Source organism: Dryobates pubescens, chromosome 21, assembly GCF_014839835.1.
Source record: "Dryobates pubescens isolate bDryPub1 chromosome 21, bDryPub1.pri, whole genome shotgun sequence".
Classification (NCBI taxonomy): domain Eukaryota; kingdom Metazoa; phylum Chordata; class Aves; order Piciformes; family Picidae; genus Dryobates; species Dryobates pubescens.
Window position 1 is genome coordinate 21,856,025 of NC_071632.1, and position 20,433 is coordinate 21,876,457.

The following is a 20,433-nucleotide window of genomic DNA, read 5'->3' on the forward strand; positions in this document are numbered from 1 at the left end:
CATGAGGAGACTTTTGAATCTTTCTAATTTAAAGTCTGAACTTTTTCTTTACAGGAAATATTAGCAAAAATTGTACAAGTAGTGGATGGTCAGACATTTTTCCTGACATCTTAAGTTCTTGTGGATATAATGACTACGAAGATGATTATAAGGTATGAAAAAATACTACTTCTATTTATTTAGGTGCTATTTATTTCTTTATCTACCAAACATACTCTGCTTCTTACTAATTCCCATTTTACTCTATCAGAACTAGTGAACCTCTGTAATAATTTTTGGCAGCATTGATTCCCATATGCTTGGTTTTCAAATGTCCTTTAAGATAAAAATCACAAACATAAAACTCAGTAATTGAAATTCAAGGCTTTAAAAAGTGGATAATTGCAGCAATGTATCTGTATTTTTCCTGTTGCTGTGTTACTTGGCTTGTGCATGGTGAGTTTTGCATGATGTTATTTCTAAAAATGTCTATAATAGCAAATTCTAATACTGTGAAAATCTGTTAGTAATACATGCACCACTTGATTGCTGCTTTGTGTTTGTGAGCAAAACAGAATGAATTTAGGTCACTGGAATTAATGTAGTTTTATACTGGACTTTAAATTGTGGCAGTTGTTACAAGTGAAAGTTATCAAAGTACCTTGAATACATCATCATAAGTAGAAAAAAAAATGCTTTCACTCTGCATATAGTATTTCTTTTCTTTTTGTTGAGGGAAGTTTTTTTCCCATCATAACTTTTACTTGTTTTCTGTGCTCCTGCTGAGACCGACAGGGCACAATTTTGTTTGCAAGCATGAGTTTATGGTGCCAGTAAAACTCTTGTTATCATGAACAGACAAACTCCTCTCACAAGTAAAGATACTTGTCTGGCTGAGTGTGACCATTTGAGGCTGTGCCTTTAATGGACAGTGTTGGAACACTCTGGTTGAATGTTTTGGTATCAAAATGAAAACATTCAGATATTCTAAATGAATTTCATTGGTAGATTGGTAAAATGCAGCTTTAAGTTTTAGTTCAGTGGGAATTTTTCTCAGTTCCAGCCTGTTCTGCCTTTCCAGCCTGTCTGCTTCTGAGCAAAACTAGCCGGAATGACCTTGAGATAAGCAAAACTAATTCCTGCATGTTCTTTGAAGCCTAATAAGAACTCTCTTCCTTAATAACTGCCTTTCTTTCTCTCTCTAACCCCTTTTTGGGAAAAAAGGGAGGTAGGGGGAGGGAGGAGGTACGGGGGGGGCGGAACCCTCCTCTCTGTCTGGAGGAGAGAATTTTGTTGTGTTATTTTCCTTTGCTGTGTATTTCTATGTATATTGTAAATACTGTATATATTGTGTTATATATAACCTGCATTCCATATATGCTTGTAAATATAGCTTTGCTTCTCTGACTGAGTTTAGCTGTGGGGGAGGGAGAGATAGGCCCTCTCTTGATCCATCACACTGAGTTTTCTGGATTTTAGAATGGAATTTTATCCTGGAATAGCTCTAGCAGATCTGTTCTGTCTGGTTTGCAGAGAGGTGCTGGCATTCTATCTAAGACATACAGTTCTTGCCATCTCTTTCTGTATTTAAAAGTCTTCAGTGCTTTGTCCTCTCACCCCTAGAGGTCCTTCCAAACCGAGGCTGAGGTAGAAAGCTCCACTGGGTAACAGTTTTGCCTGCGAGTTTCTATGCTGACTGTTCTGTGAAACAGACAGACTTCTTTATCCTGAACTTAATCAAAGTAACATGAAACTAATTTTAAAGGAAACATTAGCAGAAAAAAGTTGGTGCCTGTTCTAAGAAGACAGAACACAAGTGTGTGTAAGAACAGATTTTGCAAAACGTGTATTAAAGATAATACTAATTACACAAACTTGTACTAATCAAGTTTATTCTTACCTGTATGGGGGGTTAATACCTGATAACATTAGGGAGCCAGAAAGAAAGAGTAAACATTTTAGAATTAGATCCGTATAGTCTAGAAAGCAGTTACAGATCCTGCAAACTTTTTCATAAAATTGTTCTGCAGATCATAAGCCACTGACTTTTGCTGTGCTTAATATGCACTGAGTTTAGTTTAGTGATTATAATTTGAATATTATCCTCAAAACATGAAATGGTAGGATTTCATTTTTGGAATCAGTATTGCTCAGATAATTGTGAATATTTTTCAGAAGCCAGCTGCTCTTGCTGCAGCTGCAAAAGTACCATTTTTGTTAGACTTGCAGAAAATGTCATGTCATTTTCAGCTTCATGGTGGTTTTGCAGTTTCACATGCATGTCTTGAATCAGTTTATGCTTGAAATACAGGTACAAAATCTAGAGAGTTTTTGATACCTAATATGTGTGAAATCTTATTAAAATACAATTTATTTTCAAATTAAGTTTTGGTCAATCCAGGCCTTCTTTGCACTCCAGTCTTGCAAGAATATCACATCTATGTGCTATTAGATTTGGTATTGCTTTGCCTATTTCATTTGCAGCAATACAATATGAGGAGCTTGTTTCTAAATGGTGCTATGCAAGATACAAAGTAGTGACAAATATGCAAGCTATAACTAAGTCAGTTTTACTCTAAAGTCAATCCCTGCTTTTCAACTACCACAATACAAATTTAATTCTTTGTCTTTATGGGGACTGTGTGTATATTTAATAAACAGAACATCATTTGCCAAATGTTGTGTTGAGTCACTAGCAGGTATAGAGGTGTCACAGGCAAATTCAGACACTTCTGTTTACATTCATACAGGAAGTTTAAGTTGCAGTATGATTGCATCCTCTTTGATGCTGAGCCTGATAAAGTGTTTCATGCTAATCATAAAATTTTTGCTTGTTTTTGAAGTTCATAGCAATTTTTGATCTAATGGTTTCAAAATGTAGTACTGTTTACTTAGCTTTGCAATAGTTTGTCAAGCAGGGTTCATTTTTGATCAGTAGAAAATTCTAACTCATTAAATTTTTCTGGCCATGACAATACTGTGCCAGTAAAGTGGTCTGAAAGAAGGATTTCAAGTGCACAGTTAAAAATCTGTGTTGTATGATGATTGTGTAATTCTTTCTTATTTGCTTAGTTTGAACAAAATAGCCATGGTCAGTGCTGAGGTAATGTCAGAGTAGTTTTCATCCTGAGTTACACCTCCAGGTAGCTATTTCATGTTCGTCTGGTTGGCAAATGAATGGCCAGCAGGTAGATTCAGTCCTGCTGACGCTGACAGCATTAGGTTGGACTGAAGTACACACAATTCTTGTTTTGGTTCTGGTCAGACTGTTTGTTGGAGGGGTCATGAAGTGTACAGAATGTCAGAAACGGTATTTTAAATACTATGGTGTTCTTCTAGAGGAAGACAACCTCTTCTGTTCTCCCTAGTGGGAAGAAGTGACAGGAATACTTTTACATTCAGCCTGCCTGACAGTTACTGTCAAGCTCAGAGCAGACATCTGTGGATTGTTGAAGTCTGTAAATCAGTTGATTCTATGTTCTTGATTTAGGAAAGTGTAATAGGTGTGGTGTATAGGACAGGAAGGAGGGAAGGAGACAAATGTAGGAGCAGTGTGCAGTTCATTCTGAAATGAAGATGGGCAAAAATATGGAAAAAGTGAGCAAAGGCAAGACAGACTAAACATAGATATAAATTTCATATACTTGGCACCAAAGAATTTACATATTTCCTACACAGGAATCTTCCCAGGCAAGACAAAATTTAAGAAGAATATACAATCTGTCTCTAGATCTGGTATACTTGGACCTTTTAAAAGATTGATAAAATAAAAAATGTAAAATATGGAGATTAGAGAATTATATAAGTGGTGACTTTGAGCAGCAAACTTGTTCATTTGCAGACAACTGCTTCAGTAGAAGTGATTAGAAGACAAGAGTTTTGTTCTTACCCTTTCAGAACAGAAGCTGAATGTGAAACCCTTCACCTTACAGAGTAGGTTTTCTTATCTGCTAGGAACTAAGTCTGTACTGAAACCATCAGAGCAGGTGCAGGAACACATTTCTTGGGTCTTTCAGTCATGTCCATGCCAACGCAGTCAATCACATCAAATTCTTCATGGTTGTTTTAAATTCACATACTACATATTTTAAAGTCTGAAAGGCTGAAATTCAAAATTCCTTAAGTTAGGTGCCTAATCAGTAGTGTGTGAAAACAGGGCTTGATATGATCGCCTAGGCATTGTCTAGTGCAGTTGGGCTCACCGCTGCAATTCCAGCAAAGATGTCCTTCGTCATATTTGCCATGTACCTATCTTGATTACTCCAGGGCATCTCAAGTAGTACTGGATGACTACGTTTAGGCAAGTAGGTATGGCTTCTTCATGGTCTGTGGAACTTGGTGTTGACCATACCAATGACGTCTGCTTAAGGGTGAACGGAATGACTCTCTTGACTGCATTTTTTCAAGTCTTGATTCTATAATCTCTATCTCTAGTTGTTTACGGAGGGGAGCTAGGATGCTGTTGCTATAAAAGCCAGAATAAGATAGGCAAACCTTTTGGTAGAGCAAAATGCTACAAGAGTGATCTCAAAAGATAATCAGTTAATCAGCTGACTGTAGACTTCAGTCTGCTTTTTCTATGCTGGACAATTTCCTTTCCAAATTTTAGCATTGTCTTTAAAATGGAACTCGTATAACTGCATTGCAAAATACACTAGAGCAGAAGGATTGAGAGAGGTTCTGTCTTTCAGAGATAACGCACTCTTGCAAGCTATGGCTCATCCTTCCCAGTTTGATTGTGTCCATAGAGGTTGATGAATATGATACTTTCTTTGACCTCAGTGCCATGGGATAATCAGCTGAAATTGAACCAGCTTGTATGACTAAGACTTGAGCTCCTGAGGTTGTATTTTCTTCTGAGGTCAATTGGCTTAAAATGTTGCATTGCAAAAATATGTTGGAATAAAGATATTCTCATCACATACTCTAGAGCAAAGAGTCATAATAATGCTATTTATTTAGCTTTCAGAGCTGTTTAACAGAAAATTATATCATTTCACGGTTGATTTTACATATCAGTAAGTAGTTTCTGCATATATATTTTCTGTGCAGGTCAATTTCTATGTAAGGGTGAAGGCAATTTATACCCTTGGACACAGTGTATCTCTGATTGCTCTTACAACGGGAAGTATAATTCTTTGCCTTTTCAGGTATGTATTTTTCTTGAGTAAATACGAACAGTCATAAGATGGTTTTAAATGTTGTCTGATGGCTTAGATGTTTAGAAAATGGATCAGTTTTACCCTTTTCTCAAGTAAACAGCTGACAACAATGTAATGCTAACTTGATTGTACAAATGTAGAGGTATTACAGCCCTTGTAAGAAAGAATACTCATTTAGGAATGGATTATATAAAGCCTTGACTTGCTCTTGAAAATTAATAGTATGCTTGATATCAATGCTGGACAAGTGGGCAGCCATAATTTACAAAAGCTTCTGAGTGGTGTCCAGGGGGATTATAATCATTAATTTCTCTCACTAGGATAGGATGTAAAGATACGGCTAATTGTGCTGGGTATGCAATGTTTTTGTTAGGCAGTGGTTAGGGAAGGCAGTACTGTCTGTTGGTTTTGCCTGATTCCTGGGAGTTGAGGCTGAAAGCAACATTCTATTCTATTCTATTCTATTCTATTCTATTCTATTCTATTCTATTCTATTCTATTCTATTCTATTCTATTCTATTCTATTCTATTCTATTCTATTCTATCCAACTGATAATAAAGATTGCAGAATGCTGTTATCAGTGTCATAGCTTTTGTCAGTCTCTTCACCTTCATATCTTTAGCACACACGTTTTCCATTCCACTCTGCACCAAGAGAAACAAGAAAATACATCCCTCGGATTTGGTAGACAAGAAGTATGTGTAATTTGCAAGGGGCAGCATGTTGTTTGTCAGGGCCTCACTCCTCTGATGGTGAGTTCTGTAAGCCTTTTAGTCTTCCACTGAATTTTCCCAGCATTTAAATGTTCAGACACTATTCCGTTTGGATACATAGCCCATAAGTATTTTATGGAATAACTTTTTTTTTTAAAAAATGGAGTGACTGATGATTATGTTCTTTCTACCAGCAAACACTGGAGGCAGATTTTGCATTTTCAAAACCACTCACAACTAGTAGCACATTCAAGACAGTGATATAGACGACTGACTGTTGTTCATCACCAGAGGCTAGTTATGAGAAACAGATCAAGAATTTCAGCAGTGTACTCAAAGCTTTCAGCTTCATTTTAAATGCTCAAGCTGAGAACTCCCCACTCTCTCTACTGAGTCAGTAGAAAGACCCAAACGTTTTTTCCAGGAGGAACATAAGCTCTTTTGTCTCCCCCTAGAGAATGCAGTTTCTCTGTTATCTGCAGGGGGTGCAGGGGCCTCCTAACACAGAGTTGCATTCAGTATATAATTTCCCAAGCATGTAGCAAGCAGACAGTTAATATGGAAGGCTGCAGCTGAAACATTTGTAAATTATCAAGAACAGAAGTGTTGATGTCTGTCTGTCGTCCAGACGTGTTGTAGGGCATCCTGTACAATATAGTAATTTTTAAGGGAAGAGTTTGGAAAATAAGAATGTTTCTGTAAGTTTTAACTTTTTATTACTCAGCTGGTACCTCCTCCTATCCAAGAAATATATTTCGCCTTTCAATGGAACCAGCAAACTTTTACCTTGCTGTGTTGAAAAAGAAGAGCAAAGAACAACTCTAAGTGAAGCTATCTCAAGGAGATTTGGTAATTAGGAAGGTACAAGAATCCTGGGTGCATTGAGCAAGATTATTAGGATTTGAACTCTGATTATTAGTAACACAAGATATTATTTAAATTCTGCATTGCTGGGTTTGTATACGCATGCTTCAAATTATACTGCATTTAATCCTGGATATGCACAGTATTTTTAATGAGAGGCAATGTGGAATGATGTGGAGTTTAATTTAACTGTAGGTGATGTGTTCATGATAAGGAAGTGGAAATTCTCTTTTAAAATACTGTGATTTGACTTTTGCCATCCATTGCAGGTGATGTTTAGGTTACCTCTATGTACTGTCTGGCAGAACAGATACAGCTTCAGGGCTTTGCAGTTGTTCACAATATCTGCGCAAGAAAGGCAGAACTGTTGGATGGGGACAGGAAAGTTGTTTCTGCAATACTCTAGCTTGCATCTCTTCAATGAACCGGGCTTGATTTTAAGCTTTACTGAAACATTATATGGATTTCCATTATTTTTTACCTGTGAAGGACACATTGTAAAAGGAAAGGATTTTATATCTATCTAATCTTTCAACCTCAAAACAAAGTTACTGTGGTTCCAGAGTCAAGGATGATATTCTCTATTCCAGCTCCAACACATCTCACTGTCCAGTACACAATACTCTATGTACCTATTATAATTAAAGCTAATAGGTAACTTTCTGGCATAACATTTTCCTGTTGGAGGTTAGTTTGTCAGGCACAATCTCGCTTATGTAAAGGTTTTATAAAGAGCAAAACTAGTAATTTTTACTTGGTCAAAAACAGTTCCTTTATTCATCTTAGAATGCAGTATTCTATTTCCTTATTTTGAATGCCTAAGTTTTAACATAGTATAACGTTATAGAAAAAAAAGTGGAAATCCAAATGACTGACAATAAATAGTATTTTTCAGATGTTTTATCAGATTGGTTTATTACAACCCAGAGTGGAAAAAACCCTGTAGATCATCATATTTCTACATGACACTGACATTCTTGATCTTACTGTAGATCTTACTAGCTTCAGGGTTAGTTCTACATAAAACACACAGAGATGTCCGTTTCCTGAGATGTGTCTTACCAAAGAGAAAAGAATGAATCTGTCATTTCAGTAAGATGTGCTCATGTGCATTAACTGTCTCTAAACATTCCTCCCTGGCAGTTTTGTGTCAGAAGGTAGTTGTATCAAAGGAATAAGCATGATAGGTTTTGTTTCATTGTTAAAGAGCAGCATGTCTTTGGTAGCTTGCATTGTCACGCCTATTTCAAATAAAAACACTTTCTTGCTCACGACTTCCAAAATGTTGGTTTGCTGGCCTTGCATTTATTCTTTCATCTACTGAATGGAATTAAGGTCTCATAATTAGTTCTAGATTAGTTGCACAAGAAAAATATTCTCCTCCCATTTGCAGCATTGTGCATCTCTGAATTCCATAGGATCACGACTTGTTGTCCAGCATAACAGCAGTGTTTCAGTTTTTCTCAGAACCTTTTTCAGCAAAGGCTATGCAGAGCCACAGAAATTACTGGATTTTTGACAACTGCTTGAAGTTCTACCTCTTACTACATCTTCTGGCAAACTGGGGGCTAGCGAGATGGGTCTGTTACTTACTCCCCTACATACACTATAACTACCCTTACTTTAGTAGTTTCAGAATGGATTATTTGTTGGTTTTCAACAAAAATCCAAATGTGAAGACCACTCGGAAGCTGCCACTGCAGACCACCATGACACCTTATTGCATCTTCGTTCTTGCATTGCTCATACTTGCTAAAATGCTCTGGCTTAATATCCAAGTGCAGTTCAATGTTCTCATTTGACCAAAATAACCTTAATGCAGAAAATAATAGATGTAAGCATGTCTGGAATATAAGTATAATAAGTATAATATAAGTATAATAAAATTTTCATTGTAAGAAGCATACTGGGATGAGCGCACACGGAAGGATATAATAATCTGTACTTATTGCCAGCTTATGTTAAAGTGTGAGAGGAATACCACTGAGATGCTTTGGTCTGTGATACTGAAGAGGTGTAAGAGATACTTTATTTGTATATTCTGGACAACCTGTAGTGATGATGATGAGGATGATGATAAAAGAAAATAGTACTGGCAGTATGACAGAGGAGGAAAGGGTAGGTTCTTACTCAAGGTTCATAGTAATAAGAAACAACCAAAGAGTAATAGAAGTCTGTTCAAGAGCTTTTCCAAGTTCTAAAATGCCTGTTTTTAAATCTCTTCTTAGAAAACTTCATTGTACTCGGAACTACATCCATCTGAACCTGTTCCTCTCTTTCATTCTAAGAGCAATCTCTGTTTTAGTCAAGGATGATATTCTCTATTCCAGATCCAACACATCTCACTGTCCAGAGGATCAAACCTCGTGGGTAATAAACCTCATTTGCTACCTGGAATAATACTGTTGCATCACCGCTTTTTCCTCCATGATCCTTTTAAATAATTAGGAATGTCAAGATGTCAGCGTAGACAGTTTTGTAGAGAACATAGTGGCTAGCAAAGTAGTCTGTGGGACGTTGCCAGAGAAAGAAGTTTAAAGAATAAATAAGAGAAGTTAATGCTGGTTTGCATGTCTCTGAAAGGACAACGTGCCATCTGCCAAAACAAACCATGAGCAACTGGAGCTCAGAATAAACATGTCCACTGGATTAATCAACTGGGAGAGGTTAAGACAGATGGGTGCCATCAGTTGGGAACCATTAAAGCAGCTTCTCTGGAAATGCTCCAGCAGTTTATCAGGGGGCCAGGAGCTGGACTGGTATCAGTGGAGGGAGAGGAGTGAGTCAGGGAGTTAAATATTTGCAGGGGTTGAGTACATCCTGGCTATGACAGAAGTGCTGTCTTCTGCTGCCTTAGCCAGCAATACAACCTCATCTTGCTGTTAGAAGACTGATCACTATGTAATATTCACATTCTCTGCCTCTATTGTTTTAGTCAAAAGTGCTGTAGAAGAACCCTACAAATATTGCTGAATACCTTCTGAATTTAATTTGCTACAGTTTAAGTTTGGGGGAACAGGGGTGGGGACACGGAATGGAAGGGAGTTGGTTTTTAAAGTGATGAAACTATACTGTCCCAAAGCATAAAGTTCTTAGCCCTGACTGCCAAGCTGTATGTATCGATTTGTAATGTGGGATAATTCCAGTGAAGACAAATAACCTCTGATTTAGCAGACCCCAAGTAGACAAAGTAGTTAGTGGACAGACTGCCAGAGGTAATAAAAAATTCTTAGCTCCTTGAAAGATTAGTCAGTGAGCTCTCGAAATACTCCTTGATTCATGCAGTTTCTTTAATTCTGCAGTTATGAGATAACAAACTCTCATACTTTCCTGTTTGGATACTCCAGTTTTGTGGGCTATTGAGTAATTTCTGTTGCATGATATGTGACATGATCTGACTGGTTTGGCAAGGCTAGTTCACCATGTGTTGGCTGGATGGTGCCTTTCTTACATAGCAGCATGTAGGGTTTGCCCCTTTTGTCACCTGTGATGATGTTCCACTGTTCTGCTTCACACACAGATGTCTAAAAGCACACAGTTCAAAATGTAATGTAACTAGGTCCTGGGTCTGAGTGACACAGAACCATAACTTTGGCTAACTCTTTACCGACAAATACCTTTACTGTTCAGTGTGTGGATGTACACCTGATACAGGATTAGCTGCAGGAGGAAGGGCAAGTATTTTGATTGGAGTTTCTAGTATGTAAATTGAGAGTATAATACAAGGCAGTATTGGCTTGTATTGACTGCAAAAATTTTAGACATTGCCAGTCTGGTAGTAAGTAGTCAGAATAAAAGTAAATTTCAGCTTGCACTTGGGATGCACTGAGATATCTGAGACACGACAAGGTGCTGATCAATACAAAGAAGTGTTTCTAGGACTATGCCCTTCTGGCTTAGCAGCTGGTGACTTGGGTCCCTGAGGGCATCACACTTCACAGGTATTTTAAATGAGGAAGGGAGTAAAGCTGGCAGAAACCAGAAGTTCTACTTAGTCCATTTTGTTTAGTCTGTTACAGTCAGTATATTATCACGTTTCCCAACTCAATCTCCAGAGAAGCATTTTTATGTTCAATTCTTACATCCCAGATTCCTGCTGGGAGGGTAGCAGAAGCCAGCACTGTGGAACATCAGCAGAACAGGCATCTGAAAATCAGTTCCGAAGAGCAGCACACAAGCTATAAGTATATTGGGACTTCATGTAAAATGACATGCTTATGTGTTTTGTTTGTTCAGAAACACTAAAGCACGGCCTAAGGGAAAACATAATTTTTTTAAAGTCCAATTGTCTTTTTCTTTGAAACCTGCTTGTTCGTCATGTAAAGTTACGCTTTTTGCTCAGTTTCCCATTTTTCTTTGAAAAAAATCATAAAGCATTTTCTTTGATAGTTTTTACTATGTTAGCAACCCAACTGGGATTTTGATGTATTAGCCTCATAGTAGATGATCATTTGATCTAATAGCAACTCATCAACTATTGCAAATGTATGCATTTATTGATAACCACCACCTGTTGCAATATTTATGCGATGAAGTTTTCAAAATCTCAGAATTAATTTCCTAAGAGAGTCATCTAAGTGATTTATTTATTATAATTTTTGTTCTATACATACAATAACATTTGCAATGTCTCGGTTTGCTTCACTGAAGAAAAAGTTTTCTACTGCACCTGGGTTACTGGTTAAGACCTATAGGATATACTAATAACAGAATAATACCACATCTTCCCTACACAGCTGTAATCCCTATTCTGGTATTTCAGATGGGCTGCAAGGCTATCTTGGTGTTTTTTCAGTATGGTGTTATGGCAAATTTTTACTGGCTCTTAGTTGAAGGACTTTACCTGCACATCCTCCTCGTGCTAATATTCTCCCCCAACAGACACTTCACGATCTACCTGCTGATTGGATGGGGTAAGAACATCTCTTTTCTGTGTGTATGTATTAGTCAGGTTCAGTATTTCATGCCAAGGTAGTCATGCTGTTTTTGTTGGCTGACTCCTCACTCACTAGATCCTCACTTCACCTCTAGCGTAGTATACAGCTGCTTCACCATGGGGGAGAGCAGGCACAAAACTGCTAGCTTGCTCCTTGGCATGGCTCTGACCTGTGCCAGTCTGCACAATGCCCAGAGGTTGTTCAGGAGATAGGATGGTGGGAAGCTTTGCCACCACAAACCATATGATTCAGAATGTCCTAATATGGGAGGAAAAAGAAAGTTGAGCTACATAGCTATTGGCTGTGTCATGCTATTGGGCTTTTTGAAAAGCCCAATGATATTGTCCCTCTGGTTCTAAATGTGTACTCCTTTCATTACCAGAAAGTGCAATGATACTTGTACAGTGTTTTAAAGCTTCCCGTATTAGATGGTCATAAAACACCTAGGTATTGCTGGGAAAGGGGAGTAACACAGTGTTTGGGAATGGTTCTTTATGAAATGATTTACGGTTCTGTAGTCATTGGAAGTGCACTGGAAATGCATAACCTGTATCGGTCTCCCTGTGGGTCACTGTCATCTTGAAAGAAACCTAAGAAAGGCATATTCTTTGTCTATCAGTCATTTTGATAAGAAATGAACCCACTCTCCTGCAGTCTTTGTAATAAATTGCCTGCATCATATAGCTCATCAGATGGGCCTCTCCCTCCATTCACTAAACAATTTATTATATGCTGTATATTCAGGGAATAAAAGGATACTATCAGGCTAAATTGTAATTTTTTTTTTCTATCACCCTCTAAAACTCTCTGGGATTTTTCAGGGATTCCTACCATATTCGTTATTACATGGACAGTGACACGGATCATTTTAGAGGACACAGGGTAAGTGAGTGTGGGAGAGAAAACATAAAGTCTCCTCCAGTGCCGATACAATCTTTGCCTCGGATGCGATGGTGTTCACCCAAATGAGCACAGAACTGAAGGGGACAAGCACAGAACTGAAATTTCAAAGAGAGCATTAAAGGGACAGGTGTTTAGGAACTCTTCAGCTTGCTCTTTATGCTTGCTATTTATTTGAAAAACTCTTTAGACTCCCATTTAGATCTATCTGCTTTGGAAGTCAAAGCAGTACTTCAAATGACAATGAGAGTCCTTGGGTTTGGTGCTGAAGTTCACTGCAGTAAAACACTGGGCATTTGGATTTTCTGGCTAGCAACTCAAAAGACTGAAACCTGTGTAACTTGGGGTATATCTAAATTATGCTCCCAGACGTGAAGCAATGTGACAGTAAATATGTCAGATACGAATAGTCAAGTAAAGCTACGCCTGATTACAGCGAAGCACAGCTCCTGGCATGTTAAGGGGAACTGAGGTAAGAATTTTGTCAAAGCTCAGGCTTGTGGTCTGTGCTGGCCCGAGAGCACACTGGTACAGTTTTCGCGCTCCTTTTTTTCAACATGACTAATATATTTCAATTGATTCTGTAATTAAACTGGAAAATGAATTGTGTTCTGCATAATTGTTGGGGTTTTTTTTGCAATAACTCTAACATAAACTGAAGATTAGCTCCCTTTTCTTTTGTGATTATGATCATTACCTGTGCTTCAGATAAGTCTTTCAGATCACTTATTCTCAAAGAAAGACTTATCCTCAAACCAAAAGTGCTGAGCCTGCAGTCAAAGTGAAACTTGTAGTTTTCAGGCAAAGCTTTGGATTTAGTCTCACATTTTTTCTAAACCAGTTCTTGCCATTATACAATTTCAGTTGAGTCTGTCAGGTGCTGTAGCTCTTCCTGATGTTATCACTGGGATTAAGTGCTCATTGGGAAAGTGTCCTGACACAAAGTGAAACTCTAGAGTTTGGTTATCCTGAAGGCCAGTGTCTTCCATAATGCTTAATGGTACAGTCCAGTGTGCCTGATGTTTTAGCTGATTTGAATGTGTACCACGGACAAGCAGAAAAACATTCAGTGTCACATTCTAGGTTAGAAAAGGGATTATATCAGTGTGCTTTGACCTGTGTGTAAGAAATGCCTCTCTTCATAGGTTTTGCTTGGCAGATATTGATGTCAACGTTATTTTTCCTCCTTTTTTTTTTAAATAGTTGCTGGGATACAAATGAGCATGGTGGTCCGTGGTGGGTTATACGAATACCGATCTTAATTTCTATTATAGTAAGTAAACTTCAAAGAATGAATTATAGATCAGTTCGGTATTGTGCAGTACATATAGCCATTATTCTTTACTGCTGGTTACAGATAGGCAAGAGTTCTGTTTTAATGAAAAGAAATTGTGCTCTACTAGAAATGTTAAACAGATGTCAAGGCCACTAAAATTTGTTGCCTTCAAAATTTATCTATCTCCTCTTTAAACAAGCATTTGCTTTTATTTGTATGCAATGTCTCTCCTGTTTATGAACCTGGGGGAAGCAAAAGTCTAATTGTACTTTTCAATGAATTGCAGATTTGATTTTGCATGTAAATAGTTTGGCAACTGAGAATCTGATATTATTGCAGTCATAAAAGACTATGCCTGTGTATACCTTTCTTTTATTGGTAGCCTACTGAAATATATATTGAACATAAAGTATTCAGAAAAGAATAGCATTTCAGAGTGTTTCATGGGGCTTTTCTTTTGTGGCACTCATTAGAATTACTGAAGCAGCATAATAAAATTCCTGTTCACTGTGATGATCATAATGTATTATATATCAATTTCTGAAAGCAGTCACAGTGCAAATTAGTACATTGCAGATACACTTGCTTTAGTTTTAATGTTTTAGTAAAAAAACCCCAAAACCTTATTAGATTACATGAGACTTGAAGCTTAGGCTTGCCTTTCAATCTGGCCTGATGAAAATGATTTTGAGACAACTTCCCATCATCTTCATCAGAGTGAGCTCTACAATGTTGAAAGAGAAAGCAGAGCTGACGTATGTGTGAAATGACATAACGTAAGATAAGACACGATATGAAGAAATGTAACAGAGCTACAGCATGAAGAGAATAAGCGTATCTCAGGAGGTGGAGAATGGGGGATGGTCTAGAGTGAAGAAGACATGCTGAAAGATCAAAGTCTATTCTCTGGAAGTTCAATTTAAACATCTATCTGGTAAACAGTAAGCTAAGGACGGTCAAGTGATTCCGCAGTGTGTATAGTGTGAAGCCGTCTCCTTTCCCAGTTAGATGATTCTTCAGCTGTTTGAACACTTGCAAAAACTGCTCTCATATAGGAAGGAGCAGTGTTCAGGTAGAAAGAGTACTTCTGTCATATCAAAGTAACTGAACATTGTTTATCTTGTTATCTCACATTGCAGGGAGTGCAAGGGCCTAAACAGCAAGAAAGAAGCAACATGAAGATAGTTTAAATGATACATGCTTAGGTGACGTGTTTACGCTTGAAAGCCTATTATCAGAAAGACAACTGATGAAAAAAGCTACCTCTGCTAAAGTGGCATCATTTATCACTCTCTTGCAGTTTCTCTGCGTTCACGTTATTTTTATCATTTTCCTTATTTTAAATGTTCACAGAACAGTATACACGTTCTAGGTTATTTAAAGACATCATGCTCAAATTGATTTATGGGATAGAAAAGCTACAATACTGAAAGTAAAATTCTAGGACACTACTTGTTTTGTATTTTAGCGAAACAGATAACTACTTCAAAGGATTTTAATAAATTATCACATCAGTACTAGTGTTAGAGAAATTGTTTTGCCTCACTGTGGTAAGTCAGTGGCAGTTGCCACCTTTAGACCTTGGTACCCAGTTTCAGCTGACTGGATTTACAAGCTCAGCAGTGCCAAGGACTGTTAGAAACTCAAACACGAGTGTCTGTTGTTGATGACTCTAGGGTTGTGCTTACAGACAGGAAGGAATGTGGTCAAAAATAGACTTAAAAGTAGTACATGAACGTCAGTGAAGAATGTGAGTCATCTAAGTGTAGTTCCACAGGTGATTTGATGCTCAGAAACCACATGGATGACAGTTTATTCTGTTACAGTAGAAAGTAAGAATGCCTGTGAAGAACAAGAAGTTACTCTGACAGTCTTTTTGCAAAGATTTTTCCTTTTCCTATTGTGTGGCTAACAAATGCACAATGAAATGGAATCTCTGGCCCACTAATACTGGCTCCAGTGCATATGGCAGACTGCATCTGTACATGGTGCTGTGGTAAGCCTGCAGAAACAATCAGCAATTACTGGCTTCCTCTTGCTACTTTTATAGGAGACTTGCATCGAGGGAAACTTTCTAAGTAATTATCTGCCTAAGAAAGAAATGTAAAATTCAGTAAAGGCCTCTATTTTCTAACATTTTTTAAAATTCTTTTTTTCAAAAACATTAGATATAAATTTCCTAATATTTTATTTAATCACTGTCAGTTCCCATCACTTCCCTTCCCTTGTCATTTCAAAGAAAACGTTAAATACAAAGGGGCATGCTGCTGTTGTGATCATGGCTTGTTTATTAACACCATAAATTGTACAGGGTATGTCAGAGAAGACACAGAGATTGATTGAATTCGTTCCGACAATACCCGAAGGCAGAAACTGAAAGTTTATAACGGCGAGGCACGCACTGTCCAGCTGGGTAACCAACCTGCTGGCTTTGGTCTTTGGAATGGTGTTAGTTAATAAAATGCTTATTTTCAGTGATAGAAGTTATTCTGTTGGCTGATTTCTCCTAAAACATGTGCAGGGAGGTGGTGGAGTCACCATCATTGGAGGTGTTTACGAGAAGACTGGATGGGGCACTTGGTGCCATGGTTTAGTTGATTGGATAGTGTTAGGCAATAGGTTGGACTCTTGGAGGTCTTTTCCAAACCGGTTAGTTCTGTTCTATTCTGTTCTGTTCTGTTCATTTGGTAAAGATGGTTCTGTAGCTGTAGCATTCAGCCCATGTTATTGCTGTGAACATGTGACCTCTGAGTGTTGCTTCATGTGAGCGCGGGTGTGTACTTCAGTGCATGGTTTTCTAGACTGAGCCAAACAATCCAGCACCAAAAGGGTTGGTGAGCGCAAGATGACAAACCAAGTATGAAAAAATAATGGGAGACGGGATCTGCCGAGTTTTACACTTCAGTTTTCCAGATCGATCAAGGTCTGATCATAACTTTTTTTAAGCAAATGTGTGTTATGAAATAACACTACTGCTCTGTCTCAGAAGGCTGTCATGAGAAAGAGACTGCAAGGAACCAGTTCCTTCACTGATAATGTCTGCCTTAATAACTAAGACAGGCAGATTCTTGTGAGAGGCCTTTTCATGCTAACTGGACAGAAAATTACCAAAGGATGAGAGACGGTCAAAACTATATTTGGGACTCACATTTTCCTTTGGAATTCCAATTGTGAATCCACGTGATGATTTAGGACGGTGCTTGAGTGCAACAAATCGCATCCTGCTAGGAAGCTTGTCTGAAGGATGGCATTTCTGACAACTGAGCTTTCAAACGTTTTGCCAGCTGTACTAGAACTGGTGGCCATGCTGAGGTGCACTGGATGTAGCAGAGTTAGTGAGGCAAAATAAAGATGACAGACGTGACAGTGCAGAGCTTGATGTGTTCTGGCGGGAGGTACACAACACGCACTGCTGAGCCGGTTGTCTGACTTGGTAAGCATTTCCTTGTGCGCCCAACAAGTAGAGAAGTAAGAAATCACCATTATATTTGTTTTCTTTGCAGGTGAATTTTATACTTTTCATTAGTATTATGAGAATCTTACTGCAGAAGCTAAGATCTCCAGATGTTGGAGGAAATGACCAGTCACAGTACAAGTGAGTAATTTTTTAGATACTATATACACAGCAGAAATGATCTAAGATTTCCTCTGCTGAAACCTGCTACCAACAATTGCTGTGATGCTATAATCACATTTAATACACAAGTACTTCTATATATGGTTTTAAAAAGATCCCGTCACTATCCTGAAATAGAGATTAACTCTTTTGTCGTTGTTTTTTGTCAAGCACCAAATCCAATTAAAAATAGGCAATTTCCCGAAGACCAAGAAGCTATTCTTGAATTTCAGTTTAATCCACAAGTGAGTGTGCTGGTATAAAAATCATGGAGTCAAACACCTTTCTTTCAATGTATAAATATTTATTTTTGATGTAAAAAAAGTTTCAAGATCAAACCACTTCAACCTCATTATAACCATTTTAAGTTATTTTTTCATTTCTAAATTACTTTTTATTGTAATATTTACATATATTTTAAGAAGTGGAAAGAAGTTATGTTGTTCTCAAGAAGTAAAAAAAGGAAAGAGTATTTCATGTTGATTTGAAATAGCATGTTTATTTCTCTAGAGGAAAACAAAGTGTTTCTTATTTAGATCAATTTAATTTCTGTTTAGGCTTTCTTTTTTTATTTTGTTTTGACCATCTAAATCCTAACCTCCATTGTTTCCACAGCTGTAGAATCAAGGAACATTGGAGGGCCAAAATATGAATTATTCTTAATTATATTGCCATATCAGCTATTGTTGTTTATTAAAATATCTGCTGGGCACTGTAATGCAGAATAAAGAGTGCAGCGGTAGATCTTATTTTGAATTCCAGATAGAGACACTTGAGTTTGATACCTCAGGATGCTGAAGTGATATTTCAGTGGCAAAACCTAGTATGAATGCTGAAGAAATCGAAACCGTGCAAGTGGCCTTTGAAAATATGCCCCTGGATAACAAGTTTCCTTCATTCTATTAATTCCTGTCCTAAATGCAGTTAAAATGCGATGTGGTAAAGCATATATTTAAAGCCAAGAGAACTAGGACCTTAAGTGTTTGATAAACAATGTGATATACCCGATTCACAACGTGAAGAATTCTCATGCGCCATGGAAAAAACAACATACTAATGTGCTGCAAGGCACAGAGCTGCAAGGGTCTTTTTTTGTGTGTTTATTACTTGAATTAACTCAGCACGTGGGAGAACTAAATCAGCCTAGGTGAAATCATGCAGTTGCCACACTATGGCACTGACCTATGGCCAGGCAATCCCTTCAGTTTTACCTCTTGTGATAAGAACTTTTTTTTCTTTCTGTGTGGTATTTATGTTTGTTATGAAAAGTGAGGCATTCACTTCCCATCGGTCCCATTATTCTCCACAGTTTACTCTAGCACTTCGTAGTGTAAAATACTAATTAGTACCAACCTCATTAATCATTCTTCGGCCTTGTGAATTCTTTGCTTTTAGCATTTGATTGCCTTATTAAGTTTGGATTGGATGTTCTTTAGCAGATACCCATGGGAACAGTAGATTAACTTCAAGAAATACTGCATCTCAAGAGCAAATTAAGGGTCTGGAAGTCTCATTTTTCAGAATGCAAATTCATTTTCTACAGTACAGAGAAGAACAAGGCTATTTTATCTGCCCCTTTCCTTCACTAAGATGTAAGTGTAGTGTAGAGAAAGTAACGTCCCCTACACAAAAATTACTAAAATAAGAATGGGGTGAAATGAGACATGCGAATACTACTCATGCAAGTCAACGTTTTTCTTCCTTTTCTGTGCCCCACTTGCTTGTACCTGGTTACACCCTTTTGTTGCTCAATTTACCTTGGCAGTGGGCAAGGATAGGTTAAAATAAAATCAATTTCCATTTCACTTGGGTAACCAGGAAATTTGTTGCCCTCATCACCTCATCCAGTTGTAAGTTAATTTCTTCTGCTAAGGCAGTCTGTATGTCCAGCTTCCTGGTGGCACCATTAGATGTGAGGGGCTGTCAGGTCTGATTATTTCAACGCAAATAAATGCAGCCTCTGGGACTAAGATTGTTTATAAATCTGAAATCATACAAGATTTATATAAATGATGCTGTATCATGAGCTTATTATTAAATTCCAGCTTTTTCTCTTTAATTTGTCCAGGAGACTTGCAAAATCCACGTTGTTGCTTATTCCATTATTTGGAGTTCACTACACAGTGTTTGCTCTATTTCCTGACCGCAGTTCCAGTAATTATAAAATAATCTTTGAGTTGTGTTTGGGGTCTTTTCAGGTAAATTTTAAGGCTTTTATTCCAAAGAAGTTTTATTGACCTAGGTTGGTGCTGCCTACTAACTAATGAATATTGTCTCTCTCTCCAGGGGTTGATTGTTGCAGTCCTCTATTGTTTTCTGAACAGTGAGGTAAGTCTCACATTTCCAACTAAGGATGTTAAATATTGTTTTCAGTAAATACATAAGTGCTCCCAGAATTCCACTCTGATGCATGGAGAAAGTAGTCTACTTGGGTGAACAGATAAGAGCTGCTCAAACTTCCTTTATGTCAGCCACTTTTTAAGGTAGAATATATATTAAAGATCATATAGTGTCTGATAGGAGGAATCTGTCTGAAGAAAACACCTGCTTACGCCGGGAATGGACATTCAGGACTCCTGGGTGCTATTCTGGTCTTTGATAGTCATAGAATGGCTTACTTGGAGATAAAAACTTGATTCTGTGTACATGCGATTGCTAGCTAGGTACCAAAAGCTGATGTCGCAGCACAAGCAATACAAAAGTGATTTTGAAAGCGGCCTCAGGAGCATCTCCTCACAGACAGTGTGGACAAAATTCTTGCCTTAGGTTTGTAATCTTTGTGATTTGAGAGTCTAGAGGGAAGGGATGCCATGCAGAGTGACCTTGCAGGCTTATGGAGATGGCCCACATGAACCTTGTGAAGTTTAAAACCTGGTGAGGGTGCAAAGGCCTGCACACGGGTCAGGGCAGTCCCCAGTAATAACATGAACTGGGACGTGAAGGCATTGAGAGCAGCTTGGCAGAGAAGGACGTGGGACTACTGTG

At 37.9% G+C, this 20,433-nt stretch overlaps 1 protein-coding gene across 1 annotated transcript in view; it reads left to right on the top strand.

Annotated features, from left to right (window-relative positions):
• VIPR2 (vasoactive intestinal peptide receptor 2) overlaps positions 1-20,433 on the top strand; it is a 38,859-nt gene that overhangs the window by 16,247 nt on the left and 2,179 nt on the right. Inside the window, exons 4-12 of the mRNA XM_009899352.2 lie at positions 55-152; positions 5,032-5,129; positions 8,948-9,089; positions 11,482-11,632; positions 12,478-12,538; positions 13,760-13,829; positions 17,336-17,427; positions 19,517-19,646; positions 19,735-19,776. Of these exons, the coding sequence (XP_009897654.1) occupies positions 55-152; positions 5,032-5,129; positions 8,948-9,089; positions 11,482-11,632; positions 12,478-12,538; positions 13,760-13,829; positions 17,336-17,427; positions 19,517-19,646; positions 19,735-19,776 (884 nt within the window). The remainder of the gene's footprint in view (positions 1-54; positions 153-5,031; positions 5,130-8,947; positions 9,090-11,481; positions 11,633-12,477; positions 12,539-13,759; positions 13,830-17,335; positions 17,428-19,516; positions 19,647-19,734; positions 19,777-20,433) is intronic.